The sequence below is a fragment of the Gopherus flavomarginatus genome, chromosome 1, assembly GCF_025201925.1.
Source record: "Gopherus flavomarginatus isolate rGopFla2 chromosome 1, rGopFla2.mat.asm, whole genome shotgun sequence".
NCBI lineage: Eukaryota > Metazoa > Chordata > Testudines > Testudinidae > Gopherus > Gopherus flavomarginatus.
Window position 1 is genome coordinate 151694362 of NC_066617.1, and position 26438 is coordinate 151720799.

Here is a 26438-nt window from a genome sequence, read left to right on the forward strand (position 1 = left end):
TGCAGCTGGACAGAGAAGCCGGAGGGCAGAGAAATGAATCGGGGGGTAAAGAATGAATCGGGGGGTCTGGTGGAGAGTCTGAGAGCACCTATCTGTCAATGAGACACAGAGATGAACGGAGAAAGAAAGAGGAAAGGAGTCCGAAAGAGAGAAGGCAGGTAAATTGCAATGAGAAATATCGCTCAGTTCTCCCCTTACAGTGCGGGAGGGTCAGGAGAGTGAGAAGCAGCCACAGTTGCACCGGCATCTTCCTGCCCTGTAAACTCACTGATCGCAGAGCCCGACGCATCGTCTCTCTAAGGCCGGATATGCTGTTCTTCAGACATTGGACACCAATATTCGATTTCTCCCTTCACACGTTCCCTCTCTCCACCTCTTGACCCACAATTTGTGATGTTCTTTTTCTGGCCCTTTATATACCTCACTCTCTCCTTCTCTTTGATACTCCCTTCAATTCCACTCCTCCCTTTCCCCCAGTCTCCTCTCTCGCTATCTCACCTCTGTCCTCTCTTCTCAAGCACAAATCACATTATTTCTGTACCTCTGTCACTGTTCTTGTCACCCAGACCTTCCTACCCAAACCTCACCCACCAGTGGGCCCTGCCAAGCCCTCCAAGTTTGGTCGGGTTATAGAATTTCACAATTCAGCTAACAGAGCTTCTTATCCACCTCCCCTGTTCTTGGACCTTTCCCTCTAAACCTGTTTAAAAATTATCTTTCTCCCTCACACACACGCTCATGACAGAACAGGAAAAGGCTGCTGCTCTCTTCCCCTCTGGCTAGTGCAAGATATTCCAGCCCCCAGTAACAAGCCCTAGTAACTCTATTTAGGGGCTACACATTGAAAGAGATTGGTGTCCTGTGGAGTCTACAAAAAACAGTGACAAACATCTTCACCATTGTGGCACCTCAGGCACCAGCAACCAATGCCAGCACAGGGTCACAATTTAAGTGAGGGAAGAGGAGATCTCACTGCACTGTGAAGAAAGGCTGAAGGTGATGTTCACTAAAAGGTCAGCAGAGCCTGATGAAATTTATCCTAGAATACTTAAGGAACTAGCCAGAGTAATATCTGAACCATCAGTGATTATCTCTGAGAACTTAGTGGGGGCAGATGAGGTCCCAGAAGAGCTGCAAACACAGTGCCTATCTTGAAAAAGGGGAAGAAGGAGGAAGCAGGGAATTATAAATCTGCCAGCTTAACTTCAAATTCTGAGATTTAAAAATAATTAATTTGTTCAAACCTGGAGGTTAATAAGGTGATAAAAATAGCCAATGTGAATTTGTCAAGCACAAATCATGACAAACCAACTTAATTTCCTTTTTTGACAGGACTGTAGTAAGGCTTTTGGCACAGTTCACATGACATTTTGACAAGCATGCTAGAGAAATGGGATTGATGTGAAATTACTATACGATGAGTGTTCAGCTGGTTAAAAGGCAATACTCAAAGAGTTGTTGTCAATAGATCACTGACAAACGGTGGGGAAGAGACACATCAAGTGAAAACAAGAATAAGTTTATTATCAGAGAACTGAGACTCAAAGTTAGAATATTGGAAACAAACGGTTACATATAAAACAAAATCATAATATGCTTTCTAGACCCTAAATATAACTAATAAGACATTCCCCCATGTTTTCAGCTAGTTTTTCTGAGATCCCTTCTCATGAGATCAATCCCAATGTAAGCGTGTCCTCACAAATTGAAGGATCTGCACTGTGGATTTACTTGGACAAGTTAATTGTCTGAATCTTAAACAGGATCACTCTTGTTGTTTTTGTTTTTTCCTGCTGATCAGACAATTTATTGATTATCAATTTGCTCAGACTGTAAATGGGCATTCTTTGTGAATCATACAAAACTGTACATGGCCAGTCATCTGAGTGAGATAAGAATTTCTTCCTTCCTCCTTGAAAAGTAGTATATGTACCATCTTTTGGTGACCTGTCTTAACCTACAGACCTAGAGAACATAGTTTTTAGGATATATACGTAATTCCTCACATATTTCCATATATACATATCAGAATAGTTATGATGATCTGTGTGACACAGGTTACATTAGAGACCTTATATGACCCCTTTGGGGTGAACTCAGGGTATCCCTGAACCACTATATACTCCATTGCCCTCGGTCAGTTGGAATAAAGAGGTCCTTGGGTCACAGGTAATAACTAGCTAGGCAGCAGTACTGCAGAATAGCGTTTGACGATTATAGTGAATCACAGACTGAATATGAGTCAACAGTGTAATGCTGCAACAGAAAGGCAAATGTCATTAACAGCAGTGTTATGTGTAACATGCCGGAGGTAATTGTTCCACTCTACTCAGCACTGCTGAGGCCTCAGCTGGAGTACTGTGTCCAATTTTGGGCATCAACTTTAAGAAAGATATAGACAGAGTCTAGAAGACAGCAGACGTTTTTGAGAAGCGATTAAGCAAACATTTGTCAGAGATGATCTAGGTATACTTAATTCTGCATCAGCACAGGGGGATGGACTATATGACCCCTTGAGATTGCATCCAGCCTCTATATTCCTGAGATTCTATGAATTTTCTGGCACCTTAAAGACTAACAGATTTATTTGGGCATAAGCTTTTGTGGGTAAAAAACCCACTTCTTCAGATTTATTTGGGCATAAGCTTTGTGGATAAAAAGAAGAAGTGGATTTTTTACTGACAAAGCTTATGCCTAAATAAATCTGTTAGTCTTTAAAGTGCCACTGGACTCCTCATTGTTTTTGTGGATACAGACTAACACGGCAACCCCTCTGATATATTAATTTTGTGGTAGTTCTCTGTTTCCCCAAATATATTGACATCTTTATGATTAGGGTGAATTTTCATACTGCAGTGAAAAATATATATTCCATGACTAACATTGACTTGTATCATTCTGACATGCACATGGGTAGATGCCGCAGCCCCCTACTTGGACAGGCTGTTTCAGATCTGTAACATTTTGTTGTTCCCTTAATTTTCCTCTATTGGCCAAAAGAATTGCAATAGGGAAAGTCTTGGTTTTTTTGGAATACAAAGTTGCAATTTCCACTGCCTCTGCCTTATGTCTGCATTTGACTGATAGGAACTACATAACTGCAACTGTAACATCTTGAAGCAGGGACTAATTAGGTGAACAACAGGTGGATATACTCCAGGGGTCTCAAACACGTGGCCCACGGAGCTCTTCCCTGCAGCCCGCCAAGCTCCCTGTGCCCCCCACCCCCAGTTACTACCTGTCACTGCCAAACTCCCCTCACCCCTGGGTTATTTTATATGGCAGCTAAGCTCCCTGCATGCTGCTTCCCAATGTCTGGGGCTGGGTCTTTCCCCAGGCCCCACCTGCCACCCCCACGCACCTCCCACAAGTGTCCCCTGGCCTCATTTGCTGCCGCCTCGCTGCCGGGAGCCTCAAGCTCATGCTGACTCCACTCCCATTCCAGCATCACCTGCTGCCTCAGGGTTCTAGTGCCCCCCTCCACTAAGGCCAGGGCAGGCTGCCCTTCCCCTGCTCTAGTCCTAAGCCTCTCCAATGCCCCAAGCCTCTCCAATGCCCCAAACCCCTCATCCTCAGCCCCATAGCCCTCACCCCTGCACCCCCTCTTATCCCCAAACTCCATCCCAGAGCCTTCAACCCCTGCCCCAGCCTGGAGTCTGCACCAAGCACACAAACTCCATCCCAGATTCTGCACTCCAGACCCCCTCCCCCACCCAAACTCCTTCCCAGAGCCTTAGGCAGGTGGGGATAGACTTTGGGGGAGGGCAGGTTCTGGGCACCACCAAAACTTCTACAAACCTGCCACTCCTGGAAGAGGCAGCGCAGGAGTGGAGTGGTGATGCAGCCCAATGCAGTGGGGGGGGGGAGAGCTTTACTGAGTGTATATATTTTATTAAAACCGCTTGGAAATGACTTCTTTGAAAAAAAGACCACTCATGGAAGAAAATAATTTTTCAAGACAAATGAGAGAATTTATATTTTTTTCACAGAGGTAAAAGATAAAATTCAGTCCCTTATTTGTCAGCAAATGATTGCTGTTCTCAAGGAGTATAACGTGTGACAGCAGTATGACACGATGCACTGTGAAAAATATGATGCATTCACTGGAAAAATCCTAGAGAAAAAGGTTCAGCAACTTAAAACAGCATTTGCCAAGCAAATAAATTTCTTTTTGAGGATTAAAAAGTCTAGCAAAGATTCAGTAAGAGCAAGTTTTGTGACAAGCGAAATGATAGTTAAATCGTCGTGACCTTTTACAGAAGGCTTATTCGTAAAAGAATGTCTTATGAAGGCCAGTGAAATTTTATGTCCTGATAGGAAGAAAGTTTTTAAAGGCATAAGCTTGTCTGCCAATTCAGTAGCCTGTAGGATAACGGATTTAGCTGTTAATGTGCAAAAACAATTGATTCAAATGGCAAAAGACTTTGAAGCATTTTCAATTGCTCTTGATGAGAGTACTGATGTATCAGATACCGCACAGTGTACAGTGTTCATTAGAGGTGTGGATTGCAATTTGAATATAATTGAAGAATTGCTAGACTTAATGCCACTGAAGGATACCACAACGGGGCGTGACATATTTCAAGGACTGGAAGAGTGCATTGAAAAAGCTGCGCTGCCATGGAACAAACTCGTATCTTTGGCTATGGACGCTGTGCCATCAATGTGCTCTGAAAACATTGGTGTGGTTGGATTATTGAAGACCAAGCTGAACAGCCTCAATATACACCTCTACCTCGATATAACGCTATCCTAGGGAGCCAAAAAATCTTACCATGTTATAGGTGAAACTGCGTTATATTGAACTTGCTTTGATTCACCAGAGTGCGCAACCCCGCCACCCTACCCAGAACACTGCTTTACTGTGTTATATCCGAATATGTGTTATATAGGGTCGTGTTACCACAAGGTAGAGGTGTACCAGGAATTAGCTTCACCAGTATACATTGTATTTTGCACCAAGAAACTCTGCATAGTAAAAGTCTACAAATGAAGGAAATTATGGATGTAGTTGTTAAAACTGTTAATTTTATACATGCACAAGGGCTGAATCACAGACAGTTCACTTCTTTTCTAGCAAGTATGGACAGCGAATATGGGGAACTTCTGTATCACACTCAAGTTAGATAGCTGAGTCGTGGAAATGTTTTGAAACGCTTTTTTGCACTTAGAGATGAGACTGATTCCTTCATGAAAATGAAAAACAAGGAGGTTCCACAGCTTGCTGATTCCACTTTTATCTGCAACCTTGCTTTTCTAACAGATGTAACTGATCACCTGAATGCACTGAACTTGAAACTTCAGGGTAGAAAACAGGTGATAACACAGAGGTATGACCATGTTAAGTCATTCAAAGTCAAGCTTATTTTGTGGGGGAACAGCTGACTGCTGGCATTTTGGTTCATTTCTTGACTCTGAATTCCTTAGGAAAAGTTTAACCCAAATCCTTGAAAGAATATACAGAGATCATTTCTATCTTACACAAACAGTTTGATGTGCGGTTTAAAGATTTCAAGGCACTTGAACCACATTTTCAACTTTTTTCCACACCATTTGCTGCTGAAATTGACTATGTTGCAGAGGAAATGCAGATAGAGTTAGTGGAGCTTCAGCGTGACACCATTTTGAAGCAGAAGTCTACAGATGTTGGAATTCCAGAATTCTACAGGTTTCTTTCACAAGGAAGATTTCCCATGTTATTCTCTGCTTCTGCAAGGATAATGGCAATGTTTGGAAGTACTTATATATGTGAACCGTCTGTGTTAAGGTCAAGGCTCACTGATGAACATTTGGAAGCAACACTGAGATTGGTTTCGTCTCAGGATATGAAACCTAATATTGATGCTCTGGTTGATGCAAAATGCTGCCAGCTAAGTAGCCAAAAATGAAATGACTGTCTAAATTAGCACTGACTTTTCCCATTACAGTTAAAGAAGTGGTTTAAAAAGTTAATAAATTGACTTTTAATAGCATACTATATTTTAATGCTATACTACTATATTACTCGTCTTTTTTTTCTGTCTACCTCCAGGTGCTTCCCACCACCAAGCCACCAAACAGCTGTTGGTGGCACTTAGCACTTTCCAGGAGGGAGCGCAGAGAAGCAGGGAGCAGCGCGCTCAAGGGAGGAGGTGGAGAAGAGACAGCGCAGGGGCAGGGCCTCATGGAAGGGGTGGAGTAGGGGCAGGGCCAGGGGCAACAAGGGAGTGTGTCAGTGATGCAGCCCTCTGACCAATGCACTAGTCCTCATGTGACCCTCGTGGTCATTTGAGTTTGAGACACCTGATATACTCTGTGAGGCTCTCACAGGGAAATAATCAATACTCAGTGGAGTTTCTCTGCCTTTGCTTACTTCTGCCCCAGCAGCTCTTTGCTGTGGTTTCTATGCATAATGAGCTGTTTCTCTCTGCTTGATAGTAACATGTTCTCCTTTTTGTATGGAGATGGGAGGAGCTGCTTTCTCTGAGGGAGTGTTGGGGGAAGCAGGGAGGTTTTTGTAGACGGAGGAGGTGACTCTGAAGCACTGTGTCTAAACTGCTGGCACAGAAATACACAGCCGAGTGCTCAGTCTTCACAGAGGTGATGTTCAAGTCAAAGATTTCGGTCTGTGGCCGGGAGGCTGTGAATCCCTCTTTAATATCACCTTTCTCCTTGTTATCTACAGCAAATGAGTAATAGATCAGCTGCAGCCCCTTCCCCTGCTGCTGCTGCTACCAGTACATATTATCATGACCATCAGTTTGTCTGCATGTCAGCTGGGCTGCTTGTCCTCTCTTCAGTACCAGGCTTGGTAATTGGGTGATTTTAGCATCTGTATGTCCTGTGAGACAAAACAAAAGAAACAAACACAGTAAAATAAAGGAGCTGTATCTTGTAGACACCAGAACAGAGATTTTCATGGCTCCATCAATGACTTACTTGCTCCCAAGAAGTACAGGACCACCGTGCACCAGACTAACCACATCCCCATCTCTGGGGCAATGATCAGTGAGCATTTCTCCAGTGGACAGTTTTATACGGCTCCGCTCTGCAGGGCTGTTTCTGCACCAATAGGCACTAGGTGGTCACACACTTCAGAGCTGCTGTAGGCAGAGCTTATTGCACACACATGGCCACAGACAGACAGCTTGTTTTAGGGAGTGGGGGGTAGAGTTAAAAAAATAAAGTACTTGCTGTTGAATATCAGTTTAATGAGTAGTTTTCTACCATGACTACATTTGCTCACTTTTAATAAAGAGATTAACAACCTTCTGTTCCACACTCAGTGTTTCCTTTATTTATTAACACAAACACTAATTTTAGGGAGTTTAAAGTCCCCCTCAGCTCACAGTCAGGTACACCCGTGACACATCAGGGGCACTTTTCATCAGTCCATTACATCTGCCCAAACTTCCTCTGTTCCACCCTCCCAACTAGGGTTGTTAACTTTCTAATCACACAAAACCAAAACCCCCTTCACCTTCTCTCTCTGTCCTATCTCTGTCTCTCCTCTTCCCTCCCTCGAACTGCTCAAGCACAAATCAAATTTCTGTGCCTTTGTCAGTGTTGTTGCCACCCAGATCTTCTTACCCAAACCTCACCCACCAGTGGGCCCTGCCAAGCCCTCCAAGTTTGGTCGGGTTATAGAATTTCACAATTCAGCTAACAGAGCTTCCTGTCCACCTCCCCTGTTCCTGGACCTTTCCCTCTAAAGTTGTTTGAAATTATCTTTCTCCTTTACATACACACACATGACAGAACAGGAAAATGCTGCTGCCCTCTTCCCCTCTGGCTAGACCAAGACACTCCAACCCCCAATTACAAGCCACCTGCCTCAGGTGGGCAAACTCTGGGGGATCAAGCAGCTGCACACCTCCATTTACCACCTGCAAACTGACTGCTTGGTTGAACAGTTTAACTGTCCCCTGAAGGACATGCTGTGCAAGTTCCCCCCAGAAGACCTACACTAGTAGGATCAGCTGCTCCTGCCCTTGCTTCTGGCAATTTGTGAGGTGCCCCAATCCTCCACAAAAGTTTCCCCCTTTGAACTATTATATGGATGTCGCCCACGGAGGCTGCTACATCTCATACGCAAGACATACCCGTCACCAACCCAGGGCCTCCTGAGGTATGTCCTCCAGCTCCAGGAATGGCTTACTCAGGCAGGTGCCCTAGCTTGGGAAAACTTAAAGGCCACGGAGGAAGTTCAGGCCCAAACTATAACAGGGACATGCAGCTCCATGGCTTCAAACCCGGAGATCGGGTCATGCTCCTCCTGCCCTCAAGCAAGTCAAAGCTACTGGCCTGTTGGCAAGGGCCCTATGAAGTGGTCCGAAAGGTCGAGCCCATCACCTATGAGGTCAACCAGCTTGACCAGTGCAAGAAAACTCAGTGATACCATTTCAACCTCCTGAATCCCTGATGGGAGCGAGAGGGCCTATTAATTAACCATTACCCGCCAGAGCCAGAGCTGGGCCCCCGTGCACCTCTGACAGAGGACCCTGCGGGACCCCAGCTTCGGGATACACTTAGCAAGGTGCAATGTAAGCAGACCCAGTGCCTCCTGCAGGTGTTCCTGTGAACTTTCACAGTCCAACCAGGCTACACAACCCTAGTTCATCATATCATTCAGATGGAGCCCGGGGTAGTGATACAGGAGCCAACCAGGCCTTTGCCGCACCACATGCGGCAAGTCATCCAGGAGGCAATACAGACCTGGGAATCATCGAACCATCGCAGAATGAATGGGGTAGCCCGGTAGTGCTGGTACCCAAGCCCGATGGAACATGGCGCTTCTGTATTGACTTCTGACTTGTCAATACCATTTCAAAATTTGATGCATATCCAATGCCCCGTGTAGATGAACTGTTGGGCCATTTAAGGGAGGCTCACTTCCTCACCGCACTCGATCTGAGCAAAGGGTACTGGCAGATCTCCCTCGACCCCGCCTCCAGGAAAAAGACCACATTTGCCACCCCAGTGGGCCTGTATCAATTTACTTGGATGCCCATGGGGCCCCGGCAATGTTCCAATGGCTGATGGACTGCATCCTCCAACCCCACCGAGACTATGCTGCAGCATTCCTGGATGATGTGGTTGTCTACAGTTGCCATTGGGAGGACTACCTAGAGTGGGTAGCTGCAGTCGTGAGGTTCCTACAGGCAGCCAGGTTGACAGCCAATCTAAAAAGAATGCTGCATTGGATGGCAAGAGACCACATATCTCGAGTACAGCATAGGGAGATGACAAGTGAAGCGCCCTGGCAGCCTGCCCGTCGCTCACCATGAAGCATCAAGTATGCCAGTTCCTCTGACTTGCTGGCTACTATCAGCGCTTTATTCCCCAATTCACGTCCATCACAGCCCCCTTGACCGGACTTTTGACCAAGGACTGCCCCCAATGTTTGATTTGGATCCCAGAGTGTGAAGATGCCTTTCAGACACCAAAAAGAGTCTCTGCTGCAAACCTGTCCTATATAGCTCAGACTTCAACCAGGAGTTCACCCTCCAGACAAATGTTTTGGAGGTAGGACTTGGGGCCATCCTGTCCCAGGAGATGGATGGAGCAGAATACCCAGTTTCCATAGGAGAAGAACTACATGGTGGTAGAGAGGCCCTATAGGTAAAATGAGCATGTGATGCCTTACATTATTACCTCCTCAGGGGCCCATTCATGTTGGTCACCAACTGTGCTTCGTTCCAGTGGCTTGCCAAAATGTTCGCATAGGGTAGGTAAGGAGCATGTGAATGCAGACTTTCTCTCCCACCTGGGAGGTATGGAAGAATCTGGCCCTGCTGAGCGAGAGCCAGACTTGGGGCGGGGAGGAGTGTAGTGAGGCAGTGTGGTTCCCTGCTGCCCCAGAGAGGGACGAGCCCCTGCCAATACCAAAGTGGGCAGAGTCAACGAGTCCTATGCCCGCTCTCCCAGAGTCAAGGTGCAGGACAGGAAGTATAAAAGCCCAACCCCATAGCTCACTCAAGTGGCAGCCGCCAGAGAGGCTAGACACCTCTGGCCTAGCTCCTGTTTGGAAGACCCCGGTGACCTATATTGGACCTGAGGACTAGCCTGACCAGTTGACATCCAATGCCGACCACAGCTCAGAGGAGCTGCCCAACCTTCCCCTTGCCAGTTACCCAGAGGACCCCATGGTGCTTGATCCCCTGGAGGACACCATCCAGACATATGTACCTCCAGAGAGGGAGTTCAGAAGTCGTCCAGGAGCAGTCGATCCTAGTGTGATGGATTGGGTCACAGAAACTCCCTTGGGACGGTCACCTGATGTGCTGAGACTACTTCTAAGCCTGTTTTCTCTGCCAGTTTGGGTCTCCAGAACCCTGCTTTGTCAAGTCAGACACACCATTCTGCTCGAACATAGACCCAGGGTCTGAACCACATGCCCCAAAGCTTCAGACTTAACTGAAAACAGCTTAAGAAGTGCTCCTGTCTTTAGCACCCACACACCCAGCTCCCAATGGGATCCAAACCCCAAATAAATCCATTCGACTATGTATAAAACTTATACAGGGTAAACTCATAAATTGTCCGCCATCTATAACACTGATTGAAAGCTGTGCACAGCTGTTTGCTCCCTCAGGTATTAATCACTTACTCTAGGTTAATTAATAAGCAAAAGTGATTTTATTAAATGTAAAACATAGGATTTAAATGATTCCAAGTAATAACAGACAGAACAAAGTAAGTTACCAAGCAAAATTAAACAAAACATTCAAGTCTAAGTCTAATACATTAAGAAACTGCATACAGGTAAATCTCACCCTTAGAGATGTTCCAATAAACTTCTTTCACAGACTGGACTCCTTCTGAGTCTGGGTCCAGTAATCACTCACACCCCCATAGTTACTGTCCTTTGTTTCAGTTTCTTTCAGGCATCTCTTGGAGGTGGAGAGGCCATTTCTTAAGCTAGCTGATGACAAAATGAAGGGGTTTCCAGGGCCATTTATATTCTTCCTCTTGTGGGCAGAAACCCCTTTGTTCTCCTGTGCAAAATCACAGCAAAAAGATAGAGTTTGCAGCCACCTGGGCAAGTCACATGTGTATGAGTGATTCAGCTTTTTGCAGGCCAAGGCCGCTGTTTACATGTTAGTTTGAACGTTCCCAGGAAAGCTCAGATGTGGACTGGCATCTCCTGAAGTCCATTGTCAGTTAAGTGTTTCTTCATTGGGCACTTACTGAGAATAGTCCCTTCTCAAGAACTTGACCAAATGCTTCACTGAGGCTACGTAGAATCAAACACATTGAGGTACAAGTACATTGCCAATATTCATAACTTCAAATACAAAAATGACACACACATTCACGCAGCATAGTCATAACCAGCAAACTACAACCTTTACATAGACACCATACTTGACCTTCTCTCTACAAGACCTGGTGCAACCATAGGACCCTCGTTGCAACAGTGATCTATAGAGTCACAGTTCATGCCAATAACATCACTCCTAGTTTGGCAGCAGCACTGCCACAGCCTATGTTAGTGTGTTGCGACCAGGTCCACACTGACTCAGCAGCAGGCCTTCTGCCACCTCTAGGGCCCCGAGCTGAGACACCGTCACTGAATGGGCCTGTGTCCCCCCTGCCACCCAGCATCTGGGTAGCAGTCTCCCTATCTCTCAGGACCTTCTGAGCCAAGAACCTGGGCTGGCTGTTTACTTACGTTTGCTCAGCTCCTACCTGAGGGCCTGAGCCCTTGACTCACTATTGCCCTCTGACCACGGGCCGGGCATGAATAACTGTCAGCGTTTGCCTCTATTGTTGCTGCAGCGAGAGACTCCCACAGCCAGGCTAATTCCCCAACAGCAACTGGAAGGATGTAGTGAGGCGGTGTGGTTCCCTGTCCCCCGAGAGAGGGACGAGCCCTGCCCAAACCCCTCTACACCCCCATATCGCTAATTCCGCGTGTCATAGGCACTGACTCCATGGATGCTCCGGGGCTGGAGCACCCATGGGGAAAAATTAGTGACTGCTCTGTAGCCACAGGCAGCTAAGATCCCTGCCATGCTCCCCCTACTCACCTCCTCCTCCTCCTCTGCCTTCGCCTCCTTCCTGGAGCTCTGCATCTCCGCTCCTCTCTCCTGTCCAGAGCTTGCTGCCACCAAACAGCTGTAGCAAGCACTGGGAGGGAGGAGGAAGGAATGGGAACAAGATGCGCTAAGGGGAAGAGGCGGGGATGGGGTGGGGTTTGGGGAAGGAGTCGAATAGGGGCAGGGAGGGGGCAGGGCAGGGGTGGAGTTAGGGCAGGGCTGAGGGCAGACAGGGGTCAAGCACTCACCGGCAACAGAAGAAGTCGGCGCCTATGCTGTGTGCCCCCCACCCCCACAATCCACGGTCTCCCATTTTCCAGCCCTGGGAAAAGGGCCATCTCCAGCTTTTTTGCCACCCCAAGTGGCGGAAAAAAATAAAAAACACTGATCAGTGGCACTTTCGTGGCAGCTGAATCGGTCTGCTTCAGTCTTCTGAGGCAATTTGGAGGTGGGTCCTTCCTTCTCTCTCCTCTTCGGTGGCACTTCGGTGACAGCTCAAAGAGGAGGAGAGGGACTGAGGGACTCACTGCTGAATGGCCGCCGAAGACCCAGACATGCTGCCCCAATCAGGAACGGAGTGCTGCCCCTTTCTATTGGTCACTCCAAGCACCTGCTTCCTTAGCTGGCGCCTGGAGCTGGACCTGCCTAGGAAGGACTCTCTTTGTGTATCCATAACCCTCTTTCCCCAATCTCTCTCATTCCCCTTCTCCCTATACCAGGCTGTGCCAAACTCCGCCCTCCATCAGCATTCTGCGTGCCCCATTCCACCTCCCACTGTTCCCACCTACCCTCAATGCCAGGGGCTCTGTGTGGCCCTTCTTCCCTCATTCCATGCCCCCTCCATTCTTTCTTCCATGCTAGGGGTTCCTTATATACTTTACTTCCTCTTTTCCCTCTATTCCCATCCCCCATACTAGGGGTTCTGTGTGTCCCCTCATTTTCCTTTCCACCTATTCAAATGTACCCCATACTGACCATCCCATTGCAGGGTTCTGTGTGCACTGCATTCTCTCCTCCCACAATAGCAGGGTCCTCTATTCTTCTCCCACGGCAAGGGCTCTTTGTTACCCATCATTCCCCTGCTTCCCTCCATGCTAGAGGAGCTGTGTGCCACCCTCCTTTATACCAAATTGACTCAATCTCTGCCCACCAGAAATTCTTCATACCCAATTCCTCCCTCCTCCAGTATTAGGGTTCCTCTTTCTCCTCCTCCCTCCAATTCCTACCTCTTTCTCCCATACCCTCTTCCCCCCACCATTATTCTTGATGGTAAGTCATTCAGGGTGTCAACATGTTAAATTCTGTTGAGAGGATGGACAGTGATGAGATGAAGTATTGTTATGCTAGAAGGCATTAATATGTGCCCTCAGCCAGTTGCAGAGAAAGCAGTGTTTCTCAAAATATGGCCACCATGGCTGCATGCAGCCATCAGGGGCTTTTCCTGTGGCCACAGCCTCCTGGGAGGTGACTGGGGGAGGGGATGCAAAGCAGCAGCTCCTCCCCTGGAGCCATCAGCAGTGGTTGAGCCCTGCCCCCATCTGGAGCCACAAATGCTAGAGTTGCAGGCAATTGGTGTGAGTTCCCCCACCTTCCCGGGGGTGGCTGGGCTTGGGCTTCAGCTTCTGGTTCCAGCCCTGGCTCTCAGCTGCACAGCAGTGGGTGCCACCCCCAGGATCACCACCCACTTCCCCAACACTCCTGTCCCCACTGCATCCTCCAGCCCCGGACTTCAGCCACATGGCTACAGGGCTGTGGTCCCCGGGCTACAGCCTCAGGGTCACTACCACCCTATTGCCCCTGGCTCCTGTTGCCTCTCCCGGTCCATCACCCACCCACCCCATTGCATCTGGCCCCTGCAGCCTTCCTTGGCCCCCGCAGACACCTCTGCCTCCCTCAGCCCCCATCGCCTCTTGGAGTCCACACTATCTCCTTACCCACCTCCCTATCCAGGGCTTAATTTGTTCCCCAGCTTGCCAGAGCTGAGTGAGTCTGTTGTGAAAAGTGATATTTGTATGTTTGTTAATATCACTTTCCCTTGCAAGTCTGCTCCTATTAAAAGTGATATTAACATACAAATATCACTTTTCACAGAAGCAGACTTCTTAACTAGCAAATCTAAGAAATAAGCAAGCAAAAAGAAAAATACAAAAAAATGCAAGAATGTGCAAAACACCTTATTTGTTTGTATTCTGCTTAGATCCAGAAAAGAATAGTGTCAACTGTACATTATTTTAATTATTGAGTCTGCAAAAACCCCAACATAAATAAATTACATTTCCCACATTTTGGGTTTTCTAATTCTTCCTATTCTAAATAGGATTTTGGCCATTGATTCCTAGAACATCTCTTGAGATTTTGGAATTGATCGGATGTTGCATTCAAAAGACATGATATTACAGACAGACAGATGAACAGAGTTTGAGTTTCAGGCCTTTGGAAATGTGGCCAATTAACTCATATTTCATATCACTGTTATAGCTATTCAGAAAACTAACATTTTTCCTGAACAAAAATTGGATCAAAAGGGCTTTGTTTAAATTTTTTCTGTCAAAAAATTCTATTTTCCTGCTGAAAGTTTCAAACTGACTCGAAACGAAAAAAAATTGTTTGAAATCAACCTTTTGAGTGAAACTGAAAAATTTCCATTTAGTTTTGACTTAAAATGTTTTTATTTCACTTTTTTAATTAAAAAAAATACAAGTGACATAAAAATTCTTTCAAATTCCCATTTTGACCTAAATTGTCATTTCTTTAACCCAAAAGCAAAAATGCAATGACATTTCTAGTCAAAATGAAATGAGCATTTTAGATTTGATATTTCCCACAGGAAAATAGAAAGTTTTTATTGGAATTGACATTTCCCATAAAAACTGCCATATTTTGGGTGGAGAAATTTCCCTATAAAAATATTGTCCCACTTTAGTCCTATTGACTTCTGCAGCCGCAGTCCCAGAGGGTGCCCTTTGGAGAAGTATAGACTCATTCCATGGGGCTTTTGAGAGAACAGATCTGCAGTCCCCAATATCAAGAGCACTGAACAGGCCTGTGTGGCACAAATTTAGAAATTATGAGGCAGTGTGGACTAGTGGATAGAGCACTAGACAGGGATTCCTCAAACCGGGGGTCTATTCCTGGCTCTGGCCTGTTGGGTGACGTTGGGGTAGTCCCTTCACCTGCATGTGGCCGTTTCCCCATCTGTACAATGGAGATAATGATACTGACCTCCTTTGTAAAGCAGTCTGAGATCTACCAATGGAAAGTGCTAGATAAGAACTAGGTCGTGTTATTAAGAGAATCCTTAATGCAGGAGCAGAGGCGGATTTATCATGAAACAAACAGTGTGGTGGCACAGGGCCCCCAATAACAGGTTCCCCCAAAATGCAGGATAAATTTCATCTGATAACCTGCCCCCGAGTCCTGGCCGGTGGTGCAGCAGGGCTCAGGCAGGCAGGCTGCCTGCGTTATGTGGCTGGTGGCTCCACTTTGCTCCCGGAAGCAGCTGGTTACTGGCACATCTCTACATGCCCCTTGTGGGGGGGAGGTGGCTCCGTGTGCTGCCCCCGCCCCAGGCAGTGCATGGAGATCCGCTGCCCCCCTTCCCCTAAGGGGCATGCAGAGACATGCCAGCAGCAGTGCAGCAGGGCTAGGTGGCTCCATGGCCACACTGCCTCCCTCCCCACAATGCTGCACCACTCCCCGAAGTGGCCAGCATGTCCATGCAGCCCCTGTGGTGTGTGTGTGTGTTTCTACACATTGCCCCTGCCTTGAGGGCCAACTCCACAGCTCCCATTGGCAGCTCCTGTGAGCAGTGGTGCACAGAAACACCCTCCCCGCCCCCCACCTAGGAGCTGCTGCCAGAGGGGTGTGCTGATCGCTTTGGGACCTGTGCTGCCCAAGGTAAGCGCTGACTCCCCTGACTCCTCCTGCACCCAACCCCATGCCGCAGCTCATAACCTACACCCCCCCCCCCAAAAAAAAAAGAATGTAAATGAGGGGGAGATAAGAGAGAATGTTCTTTTTCTTGGCTGCATCCTGAGGGCCCCCCTGAAAATGAAGCTGTTCACAGGGCCCCACTAACTCTAAATCCACCACTGTGCAGGGGCAGTATAGGTAAACACAGCAGCCATTCCTCCTTCAGCCTTAGCTCACAGAACCTCAGATGCCACTAACTCTTTCACTTCCCTTCTCACAAGATATAGAAAAGTCAGAGCTTTTCCTCTCCTCTCAGGGGCAGCACATGGCTGTGTGTGCTGGACACCACTGCGACATTAGCACAAATCCCTCATCAAAAGGCAGAAGTGAGATGGGCTTAATACCAAAGCAGTGTACAGTAGGACCTCCGAGTTATGAACACCAGAGTTATAAACTGACTTTTCAACTCCACACCTCATTTGGAACCGGAAATACACAATCAGGCAGCAAAAGAGACACCCCTCCCACATACACACTAAATACAGCAAATACACTAAAGTACTATATTAAACACAAACTACTAAACAAAATAAAGGGAAAGTTTAAAAAAAAGATTTGACAAAGTAAAGAAACTGTTTCTGTGCTTGTTTCATTTAATTAAGATGGTTAAAAGCAGCATTTTTCTTCCACATAGTAAAGTTTTAAAGCTGTATTAAGTCAATGTTCAGTCGTAAACTTTCGAAAGAACAACCATAACATTTTGTTGAGATTTACAAACATTTCAGAGTTAGGAACAACCTCCATTCCTGAGGTGTTCATAACTGGGAGGTTCAACTGCATCTTTAACAAGCCATTTCCCCTGGGCTGTCCTGCAGTACCACTTCTGTGTATTTATCCATGTCTTAGTATGGAGACTTGGCTCTACAGTCTTCTCTGGACCACATGTAGGAAATGCACATTGGGCTGGACTGAGAGCTTCCATCTCTGATTCTGAATGAGAAGCAGTCACCTTCCCTACTGCCAAAATCAGAGACAACTGGAGTCTGTGCTGCTGAAACTCTATTTCAAAGGGAAAGGTCACCACCTAGTGGCTACAGATGGATTTTTACATTGATACTTCAGGGTGGTAATTCCCACAAGCCTCCATGTGAGGAACTCCATTGACAGCACTGATATTGGGCTGAAGAGAATTGTAGACTTGTATTGAGGAGGTGGCCTGAGGTGCTGGGTTGAAACTGCTGGCTCAGAAACATACAAGCCATGTCTCTGTCTCCATGGGAGAGGCAGTTAAGCAAAAGATCATAGAACACTGCCTCCAGTCTCCAGACAGGAGGTTATGACTCCTCTCCATAATGGCACCATTTTCAACACTATCTGGATGCAGCCTAGGGAGCTATCAGGACAGAGAGACCAATGGGTTATTCATCCTTCTCAACATGTAAAGCTGCTGTCATCATGGATATGGTCCGCAGGGCTGTTATGAGAGCTACTGCTGAGCTGGCTTTACAAACTACACTAAGAAATGTCACTCATGACATCCAATCCCGGAGTCCTGCAGTGTCGTTATGGGCCTCAAGCCAGTTTAGGAACTTATCATGTAGAGATGGAAGTGATACATACACGGCGTATATTCGTGCGTTTGTGATCCAATCCCAGTCGACAGCCCTAGATAATCTGCACCATTGGATCATCTTTTTAGCTCTGATGGGTTCTTATCTACCCTATCCCCATCTCACTGAGAGTGCATCTCTCAGGCCAGGTGTCAGTGTTTGTGAATCTGCACTTTTGAGCTCCCCCAGTTCTGCCATCTAAAACATGAGGGCAATAATCCTTCCCTACTTCCCAGACTGGTTTTGTGGGGCTATTTTCACGAATGTCTGCAACAAACTCCGAGATCCTCAGATGGAAGGCCTTGTGAAAGTGTTCTTACATGACAAGTGGAGATATTCATACCAGGTGAGCACATCCCAGAGAGATGGATTCCCGCAACCCCAGTCCCTTCTCCCACCTTGCACCTCTCCAGTGCTAAGAGAGGCAAGTAGTTTGTTGCCTGCACTGGCAGCCAGCCTCTTGCTTCTGGTGCTGGGCACTGCAGGGAAGGGGAGGGAAGAGGAGGTTTTTGTAGCAGGAGAGCAGATGAGTGAACCCCTGTGTCTGAACTGCTGAAGCAGAAATACACAGATTCAGTGTCACAGATGAGATGGTGACGTAGAAGAGCTGATTCTGCCTCCAGGAGACTGTGATTCTCTCTCTCTCTAGTGTCACCGCTCTGCACATCTTTTATATCAAGCAAGTAAAAGGGCAGTTGCAGCCCCTGCTCCTGAACCGGTCGATACCAGAGCATCCGAGTGTGATTGTAAGTTAGTTTGCATTTCAGGTGGGCTGAATGCCCCTTCTCTAGGACCAGACCCTGGGTTTGGTTGATCTGAGCATCCTGCAGGGGAAAGAGACAAAACACACAAGGAAGATTTAGTTGGAGATTGGTCCTGCTTTGAGCAGGGGGTTGGACTAGATGATCTCCTGAGGTCCCTTCCAACCCTGATATTCTATGATTCTATGATTTTATGATTCTAAGAGACCATAAAACAAATGGCTCAGATGGAAACATTTGTAACCATGTCCTGCAAACAATTGAGTGCAGATTTCATGCCTCAGCCTGCGATGTATTTGCTCTCAAAAGGCACACAGCCGACACCAGACTATCCCCATCCCCACCTTGGAAAAAATAACCCCAACTATACATACAATATTATGGGGGCTAATTTAGCTACAAGAAGTCAGGAAAAAGATCTTGGCGTCATCATGGATAGTTCTCTGAAGATGTCCACGCAGTGCACAGAGGCGGTCAAAAAAGCAAATAGAATGTTAGGAATTATTAAAAAGGGGATAGAGAATAAGACTGAGAATATATTATTGCCCTTATATAAATCCATGGTACGCCCACATCTCAAATACTGTGTACACATATGGTCTCCTCACCTCAAAAAAGATATTCTAACACTAGAAAAGGTTCAGAAAAGGGCAATTAAAATGATTAGGGGTTTGGAGAGGGTCCCATATGAGGAAAAATTAAAGAGGCTAGGCCTCTTCAGCTTGGAAAAGAGGAGACTAAGGAGGGATATGATAGAGGTATATAAAATCATGAGTGATGTGGAGAAAGTGGATAAGGAAAAGTTATTTACTTATTCCCATAATACAAGAACTAGGGGTCACCAAATGAAATTAATAGGTAGCAGGTTTAAAACAAATAAAAGGAAGTTCTTCTTCACACAGCACACAGTCAACTTGTGGAACTCCTTACCTGAGGAGGTTGTGAAGGCTGGGACTATAACAATGTTTAAAAGGGAACTGGATAAATTCATGGTGGCTAAGTCCATAAATGGCTATCAGCCAGGAAGGGTAAAGAATGGTGTTCCTAGCCTCTGTTCATCAGAGGATGGAGATGGATGGCAGGAGAGAGATCACTTGATCATTGCCTGTTAGCTTCACTCCCTCTGGGACACCTGGCATTGACCACTGTCGGTAGACAGATACTGGGCTAGATGGACCTTTGATCTGACCCGGTACGGCCGTTCTTATGTTCTTATGTTCTTAACTCAAGCTACAGTCACACCTCATGACTTCAGTCTAGATATACCTAAAGAGAGAGAGAGACACATTGAAAACTGTTGCTTTTCAACCTGAAAATGGGCATTTTGACACAATTCCGTTTTGCAGAAAAATTTGAACATTTTGTTTTCATTCCAATGCAAAATGAAAATGAATTTTGAAAGCTCAAAAGTTGTGGCAGAACAGAATTGTTGTTCTTCGGCCAGTACTACTTCAGATGCAACAGCTCTGATTTCCCTCAGGTAGTGAAGGAGCACCACCTAGTGGATGGAGAGGGATTTTACACAGAGACATCACCTTTCAAGCAAAGCCTCTTGCTAGTTGTGGCTCAGTTTAGAGCCATTTAGCATATGAACGTTTTTCTTACCAATCACACTCTAAAAAATAATAGTATACACACCCTCTCTGCTGCTGCTTTGTGTCTTTCCTTCTTGGGATTTTCCTTGATGTCAACTCAGCTGTGATCAAATTTGTGTAAGATACTAAACAGGGCTGTCCTTAGGATTTATGGGGCCCTACGCAGTATTATTAAACTGGTGCCCCTGTGCCGGATGGCAGCCCAAACTCACAGCCTGGTGGGGGAGGGGGAGGAGGGACTTGACAGCAAAGGATAATGAGATGCCCGGTCTGCCTCATGGTGGCGGAGAGGCTACATCTACACTACAGCATAAAATCGAAATAACTAAAATCGGTTTTATAAAACCGATATTATAAAATCGATTTTATGCGTCCACACTAGGGCACATTAATTCGGTGGTGTGCGTCCATGGTCCGAGGCTAGCGTCGATTTCTGGAGCGGTGCACTGTGGGTAGCTACTGTAAAATGATGAGGTCAATAACTTCGATTTCCATCCACACTAACCCTAAATCGATATAGTAATATTGATTTTAGAGTTACTCCTCTCGTTAGAGAGGAGTACAGAAATCGATTTTAAGAGCCCTTAAAATCGATTTAAAGTGTGTTGTAGTGTGGACGGGTACAGCGTTAAATCGATTTAACGCTGTTTAAATCGATTTAACTGCGTAGTGTGGACCAGGCCAGAGTCACAGTTCCCCGCAGAGACTTCCATGCCCTCTCCCTCATGCAGAATGGACATGAAGAAAGTACCTAATTAAAAGCACTAAAATTTGAGAATAAAAAATGTCAGTCACAGGTTTTTTGATATGCCCTGAAGTTTGTCAGAGATTTATTTGCAAAAACTTCATAGTAAGGGTGAGTCAGCTGTCCTGCTGAATACAACATTACATATAATGGAATACATGATGCAGCTCTTCTCTGTTTTACATTTTCTTATTCAGTATTTCTAAGCTGAATTTATATTTTAAATGTACTCAAATCTTAAGCCAGCATTCCAGATTATTACATATTTAACTCACTGAAACAAAGACATTCTTTTAAATTAATCAGAGAGGTTTAGTGTGTTCATAACAATGTTCATTGCTTTTAGAAAAAGGGAACAGTAATTTACTTTGTGTGATCTCCATAACAAGAGACATGGTTATGAAATTTCACCAACTTTAAAAAAATATGTTTCCAAAGATTTTAGGTATAACAAGGATTTTGTCTTACTAAGGTACTGATTTTGCTGGAAGGTTCTTTTAAAACTAGTTCGTCGGATAGTCAGAAGTAAAGAAAGGGAAACTCTTTGTCCAGCTATCTGGAAGGGAAGGACTGTTGTCCCTTTAAGGGCTCTCTTCAGTGGGGAGTGGGAGGATAGGTGGTGAAGGGATGGACAGAAAGGACAGGAAGACTTGGAAGCACTTTTTTTTTAACTATAGTAATTAAAATGTGTATTTTAGATAAGGGAGGTCTTTTGAAGGATTTATTTAAAAAACTGTATGTCTGAAGGTCCACGCATTTAAGGCTAAAGATGATTGTGCATCTAAAACTCTATGCAAGCATTTATTAGAAATGTGATTTTATAATCTTCACCAGCTCACTAATGAAATATTTTTAAAGCAAATTTAAAACTAAGGTCCTGTAGACTGACATGTTCTATGTAAATATTACATTAACGCACAACTGTTTTTGTCAGTAAAGTCAGAAACTGACAGTATAAAAATTTATTTGGGCATAAGCTTTCATGGACATCGGATGAAATGGGTTCTAGTCCTCAAAAGCTTATGCCCAAATAATTTGTTAGTCTTTGAGGTGACACAAGGACTCGTCCTTGTTTTTGCTGATACAGACTAACAGGATTACCACTCTGAAACCTGTCAGTATATACCTTGGGGTTGGCAAATGCCTGTTAAATGGCTTTATTACCTCTTGAATGTCTCTTTAACAGTTTCAATGTTGTGCTAATAGGTCTGGCAGGCTGGAGGTTTTTTTAACTTTTAACTACTAGATTCCGTCCCAAGGAAGACTCACCAGGCTAGAGCAGCCATCTGTGGGAGCCTGCAAGAAGGGTCAGAACAGGGATAGGAAAACAAGAGGGTGGACACTAAGACCCAGTGGTGCCCCAAATTTACAGGTGCCCTACGCAGCTGCCTATGTTGCCTATGCCTAAGGACGGCCCTGATACTAAAAGCAGCCTGTCAACAAGCAGCCAGGAGGACAAAACCAAAGGACAGTAACCTGGGAGAGAATGAAAGCAGAGGGAGCTGCAGACAATGGAAGGAGATGTAGTCCAACAGATAGAAAATTGCAACACAGGTGAAACGTGGAGGGATGTAACCAGGCAGCCTCCTTCATCACACTAAAGTAAATTCATTTTATTCTTCTCTCCTTCATACTACCATAATTATTGTAACTCTGTGACTGTGATAGTGGCCTCTGAATGGAATAGTATTAGTCTGAGAGCAGCAACCATACAGCCTATTCTCCAGGTCTTTGTCCACTCTAATAACTCAAGAAATGTACCAACAAATCATATTGTTATATTTTTTTTCTTCCTATCCTGCCTCTAATTAATCTTTTCTTAGTTCTATCAACCTATCCCACTCCTTCCACTACCAAAATAATTCTTTCCCTCCCTGATCTCAGAGGAATCTGCTGCGGAGACCCCCTTGCCAAGAGAATCTCTTCTGAAAAGCTTGGAGGGATATATCACTGACCAGTCAGCACATGGCTGATGTTGCTTCCATGCTGTAATTTCAACCATAGCTAGTCACCCCGAAACTGTGTTCACAGACAGCTTTGCTATCTCTTCTTTTTACATGCTGCTGCTGCTTTCTGCACTACAGGGGATGGGCACACAGCAGGCCCGTGCCTGGGGAGGAGGGGGAGTTTTTGTCCAGGTGCTGCACACACTTGGCTCAGTGTGCTGCTCCAAGCACAGTAATACACTCCTGTGTCGTCGGCTAAGAGGCCGTTGATGCTCAAGAGGAACTCGTCGTCTTTGGGTCTGCTTGCATTGAAGTGGCTGCTCAATCCAGTATTATCTACTTGACCAGGGCTTATTGAGTAGGCAAGCATGTGGATCTGTCCAGCAGGGAGCTGCCTATACCAGTAGATGTTGGGGTTAGATGTCCCTTCCAAAGAACATTCTAGGGAAGCCTGTCTCCCCAGCAGTTCCGCCACTGACAGGGGGTTCTGAACAATGGTTGCAGAGTGTGTGCCTACAATTCAACAGGGAACCCAGTAACTATTAACAGAAAGAATAAAATTCACTGAATGCAACACCCCTCCCCCCAACGATTCATGCAATAGTAGAAAATGAAGTGCAGAAAAGCTGATGAATTAATTATTGGTGAATATTATTGATGATTGATGGTTCGTTATAATGAATTTATGGTTGCTTAGAGCTGTTCTTCACACAAACTTCAAACAAATTAACTACATCCTTTGTGTGTCACACTTAGTTATTTTAGGTGGGCAGTCTTATTTGGGAATAAAAGTATTCTGTCAGTTTAGCTTAACTTGGTTAAACAAAAAAACAGCAATGTAATAGTTTTAGCATGTAATGGGTATAGTCAGTTTAGTATCTTCCTTTCCTATATAAAGTAAAAAAAAGGACACAAATTGCTTAAATGCTGTGCAGGATCACAGCCAGAGTTCTCAGCACTTTGCAGGACTAAGCTGTGGGTGAACTTGTAAATAACTCCTTTGTCTTTTTGAAGCCTACTTGAAAGCAAGGGGACATATTATATTCAAATATATTTTATTAATATATTGTAGTTCCGCAGGTTTGTAAAGCATTTAGGGATATAAAATGAAATAGAAATGTATCTATTATAATACTGATATGGAAATATTATAATCATGAATCATTATAATTATATTTTAATTAATAAAATAATACAGACATTGCAAATACTTAACATAAACTATGCTAATATGTTATAAACCAACAAATTAGATACGTAGCTAGATAGATAGAGAGATAGATAGATAGATGATTCATTTACAAATCACAGTAAGGGTGCTTTTGAAATTCTTCTCCAGAATGTGAAAAATGGAACAATCCTATTAATGCAAAGAGCCAACCCAATATAGCATGTCTATACATATGATGTCTCACATGTTATATATATACAGTACATACATCAGTACACACATACATATATATTAAATACAAATTTATATCCTAAATGAAAATATGAATGACAAAAATTGTTTTACTCACATGAAACAAGAAACCAGAGCAGTGCTGGGATGGAATACATGTTCCCCTTTAAGTCGTTGTCTGAAAAGTTTCTCTGACTGAAGCCTGAAACCTCCCCTTTCAGTCCTTAGTGCAGGAAGCTGTGTAATTGTCATTTCACTGCATCCGCAGCCATCCCCATTTTGCAGGGTATAAACAGAGTTATAGTCTCACTCTTGCAGGGTACTGAATGCCCTAAACTCCCATGGACTTCAGAGCACATGGAACATTATAGGATTGAGCCCCAGATGTTTAACTGTTAGGGAATCTCTCACATTGGTGTGCAGGATTCAACTGATCATCTGATTTGGTATCTGGGAAGAACGCCTCATCCCCAGGGGCATACCAGCGTGTGTGTCTGTGGATCTGTGGGCAGGAACTATCTTGGGACTGTGGCTGTGAAGGAAAATTCTGAAACATTGGTACTTCTCATTTCTTTGATATTTCTAAACATTGAGTTTCTTTTTAGAAGTTGTTTAACCCCTCACAATCTCTGACACATGTTTTATTACCTGTACAGTTTTAATGCAAGACAAGAAAGCAGGAAGAGGGAGTCCACCAGGAGGCCAGAATCACATGGGCAATTGCAAGATTTGGTCAAAGTCTGTTATTCTCCAAATATCAGCCCATTTGAAGAGAGTTTCACTGCCCAGAATGTATAACTGTTCCTGCACAGAGAGCATCCACTGAAAAATACAGATGCAGACAAAGAGGCCAAATTCAACCATACCATCAGCTGGCATAAAACATCTTCAACAGGATATGCAGCTGTTTAATCCAAGGCAAAATTTGGTTTTCATCAATATAGCTCCTTCCCCAGTCTCCAGCACATCCATCAGAGAGATAATTCCTATGTCTAATAGATCACTTCACTAGGAAAAGTGGTACATTCTGGTGGGAAGGCCAGTGGATTGGGAGTCAGGACTCCTGGATTCCATCCCCTAATGCTATCATGGACTTACTGCATGACCTGGGGCAGTTTAACCCATTTCATATGCTCGCTCTCTCTCTCAGGTTTCTTTCATGATTCCCTAATATCAAGCTGAATTCTCCTCTCCACTCCATCTCTGGTCAAAAGGTTGTAGAAACAGAGCAAACTGAGCAAAGGGGACCATTTTGGCTGGAGAAATGGGAAATTTTCCCTGAAGGCGAGGTGTGTGTTAAGGAGGCAATAGTCCCCCTGGAAGGAGCCAAAAAAATGTCCATTTATATCAAGGCTGGTGAATACATCACAGAGAATAATCCTGCAGTGGCTGGAAAGGGGTTGGTTCAGTCGTGTCCTCAGACATCTCCTCCATCGTTAATAGCTATGATGAAACATGACACAGATGTTCCCCCTTCAAGGGAAGAAGGAAGAAGCTGGGGCTGTGGCTCACAGTGTCTGTGGGAGGGGACAGGGCAGGGGACTGAGGTACTGAGTGAAACCTGATCTCAGCTCAGCTCCTTACAGGGACGGGGGAGGGGGAGTTTTTGTCCAGGGGCTGCACCCGCTTGGCTCAGTGTGCGGCTCCAGGCGCAGTAATAGAGCCCCGTGTGGTTGGGGAAGAGGCTGTCTGTGCTCAGCGTGAAGTTCTGCTGGGTCGGTCGGGCAGCTTTAAAGTGTTTCTCCGAACTGTCGTCAATCATATCCTTACCTCTGGAGAGAAAGAGCATGTGCAGGGCTCCTCCCTGGGGAGGCTGCCGGTACCAGTACATGTAGGGCTCTGCATTGTATCCGTGCAGGTAGCAGTGCAGCTGGACAGAGGAGCCGGGGGGCAGAGAAATAAATCGAGGGGTCTGGTGGAGAGTCTGAGAGCGCCCATCTGTGAATGAGACACAGAGATGAACAGAGAAAGAAAGAGGAAAGGAGTCCGAAAGAGAGAAGGCAGGTAAATGGTAATGAGAAATATCGCTCAGTTTTCCCCTTACAGTGCGGGAGGGTCAGGAAGGTGAGAAGCAGCCACAGTCGCACCGGCATCTTCCTGCCCTGCAAACTCACTGATCGCAGAGCACGACGCATCGTCTCTCTAAGGCCGCATATGCTGCTCCTCAGACATTGGACACCAGTATTCGAATTCTCCCTTCACACGTTCCCTCTCTCCCCCTCTCGACCCACAATTTGTGATGCTCTTTTTCTGACCCTTTATACACCTCACTCTCGCCTTCTCTTTGACATTCCTTTCTATTCCACTCCTCCCTTTCCCCCAGTCTCCTCTCTCTGTCTCTCCTCTTCCCTCCCTCGAACTGCTCAAGCACAAATCACATTATTTCTGTACCTCTGTCACTGTTCCTGTCACCCAGACCTTCCTACTCAAACCTCAGCCACCAGTGG

At 45.4% G+C, this 26438-nt stretch overlaps 1 gene segment (V, D, J or C); it reads right to left on the reverse strand.

The window, feature by feature from the left end:
- LOC127043115 (T cell receptor beta variable 24-1-like) overlaps positions 1 to 26179 on the reverse strand; it is an 82255-nt gene extending 56076 nt beyond the window's left edge. The window contains 1 exon segment of the V gene segment in view: positions 26036 to 26179. Within this exon segment, the coding sequence occupies positions 26036 to 26126 (91 nt within the window).
- Positions 26180 to 26438: the final 259 nt, after the last annotated feature.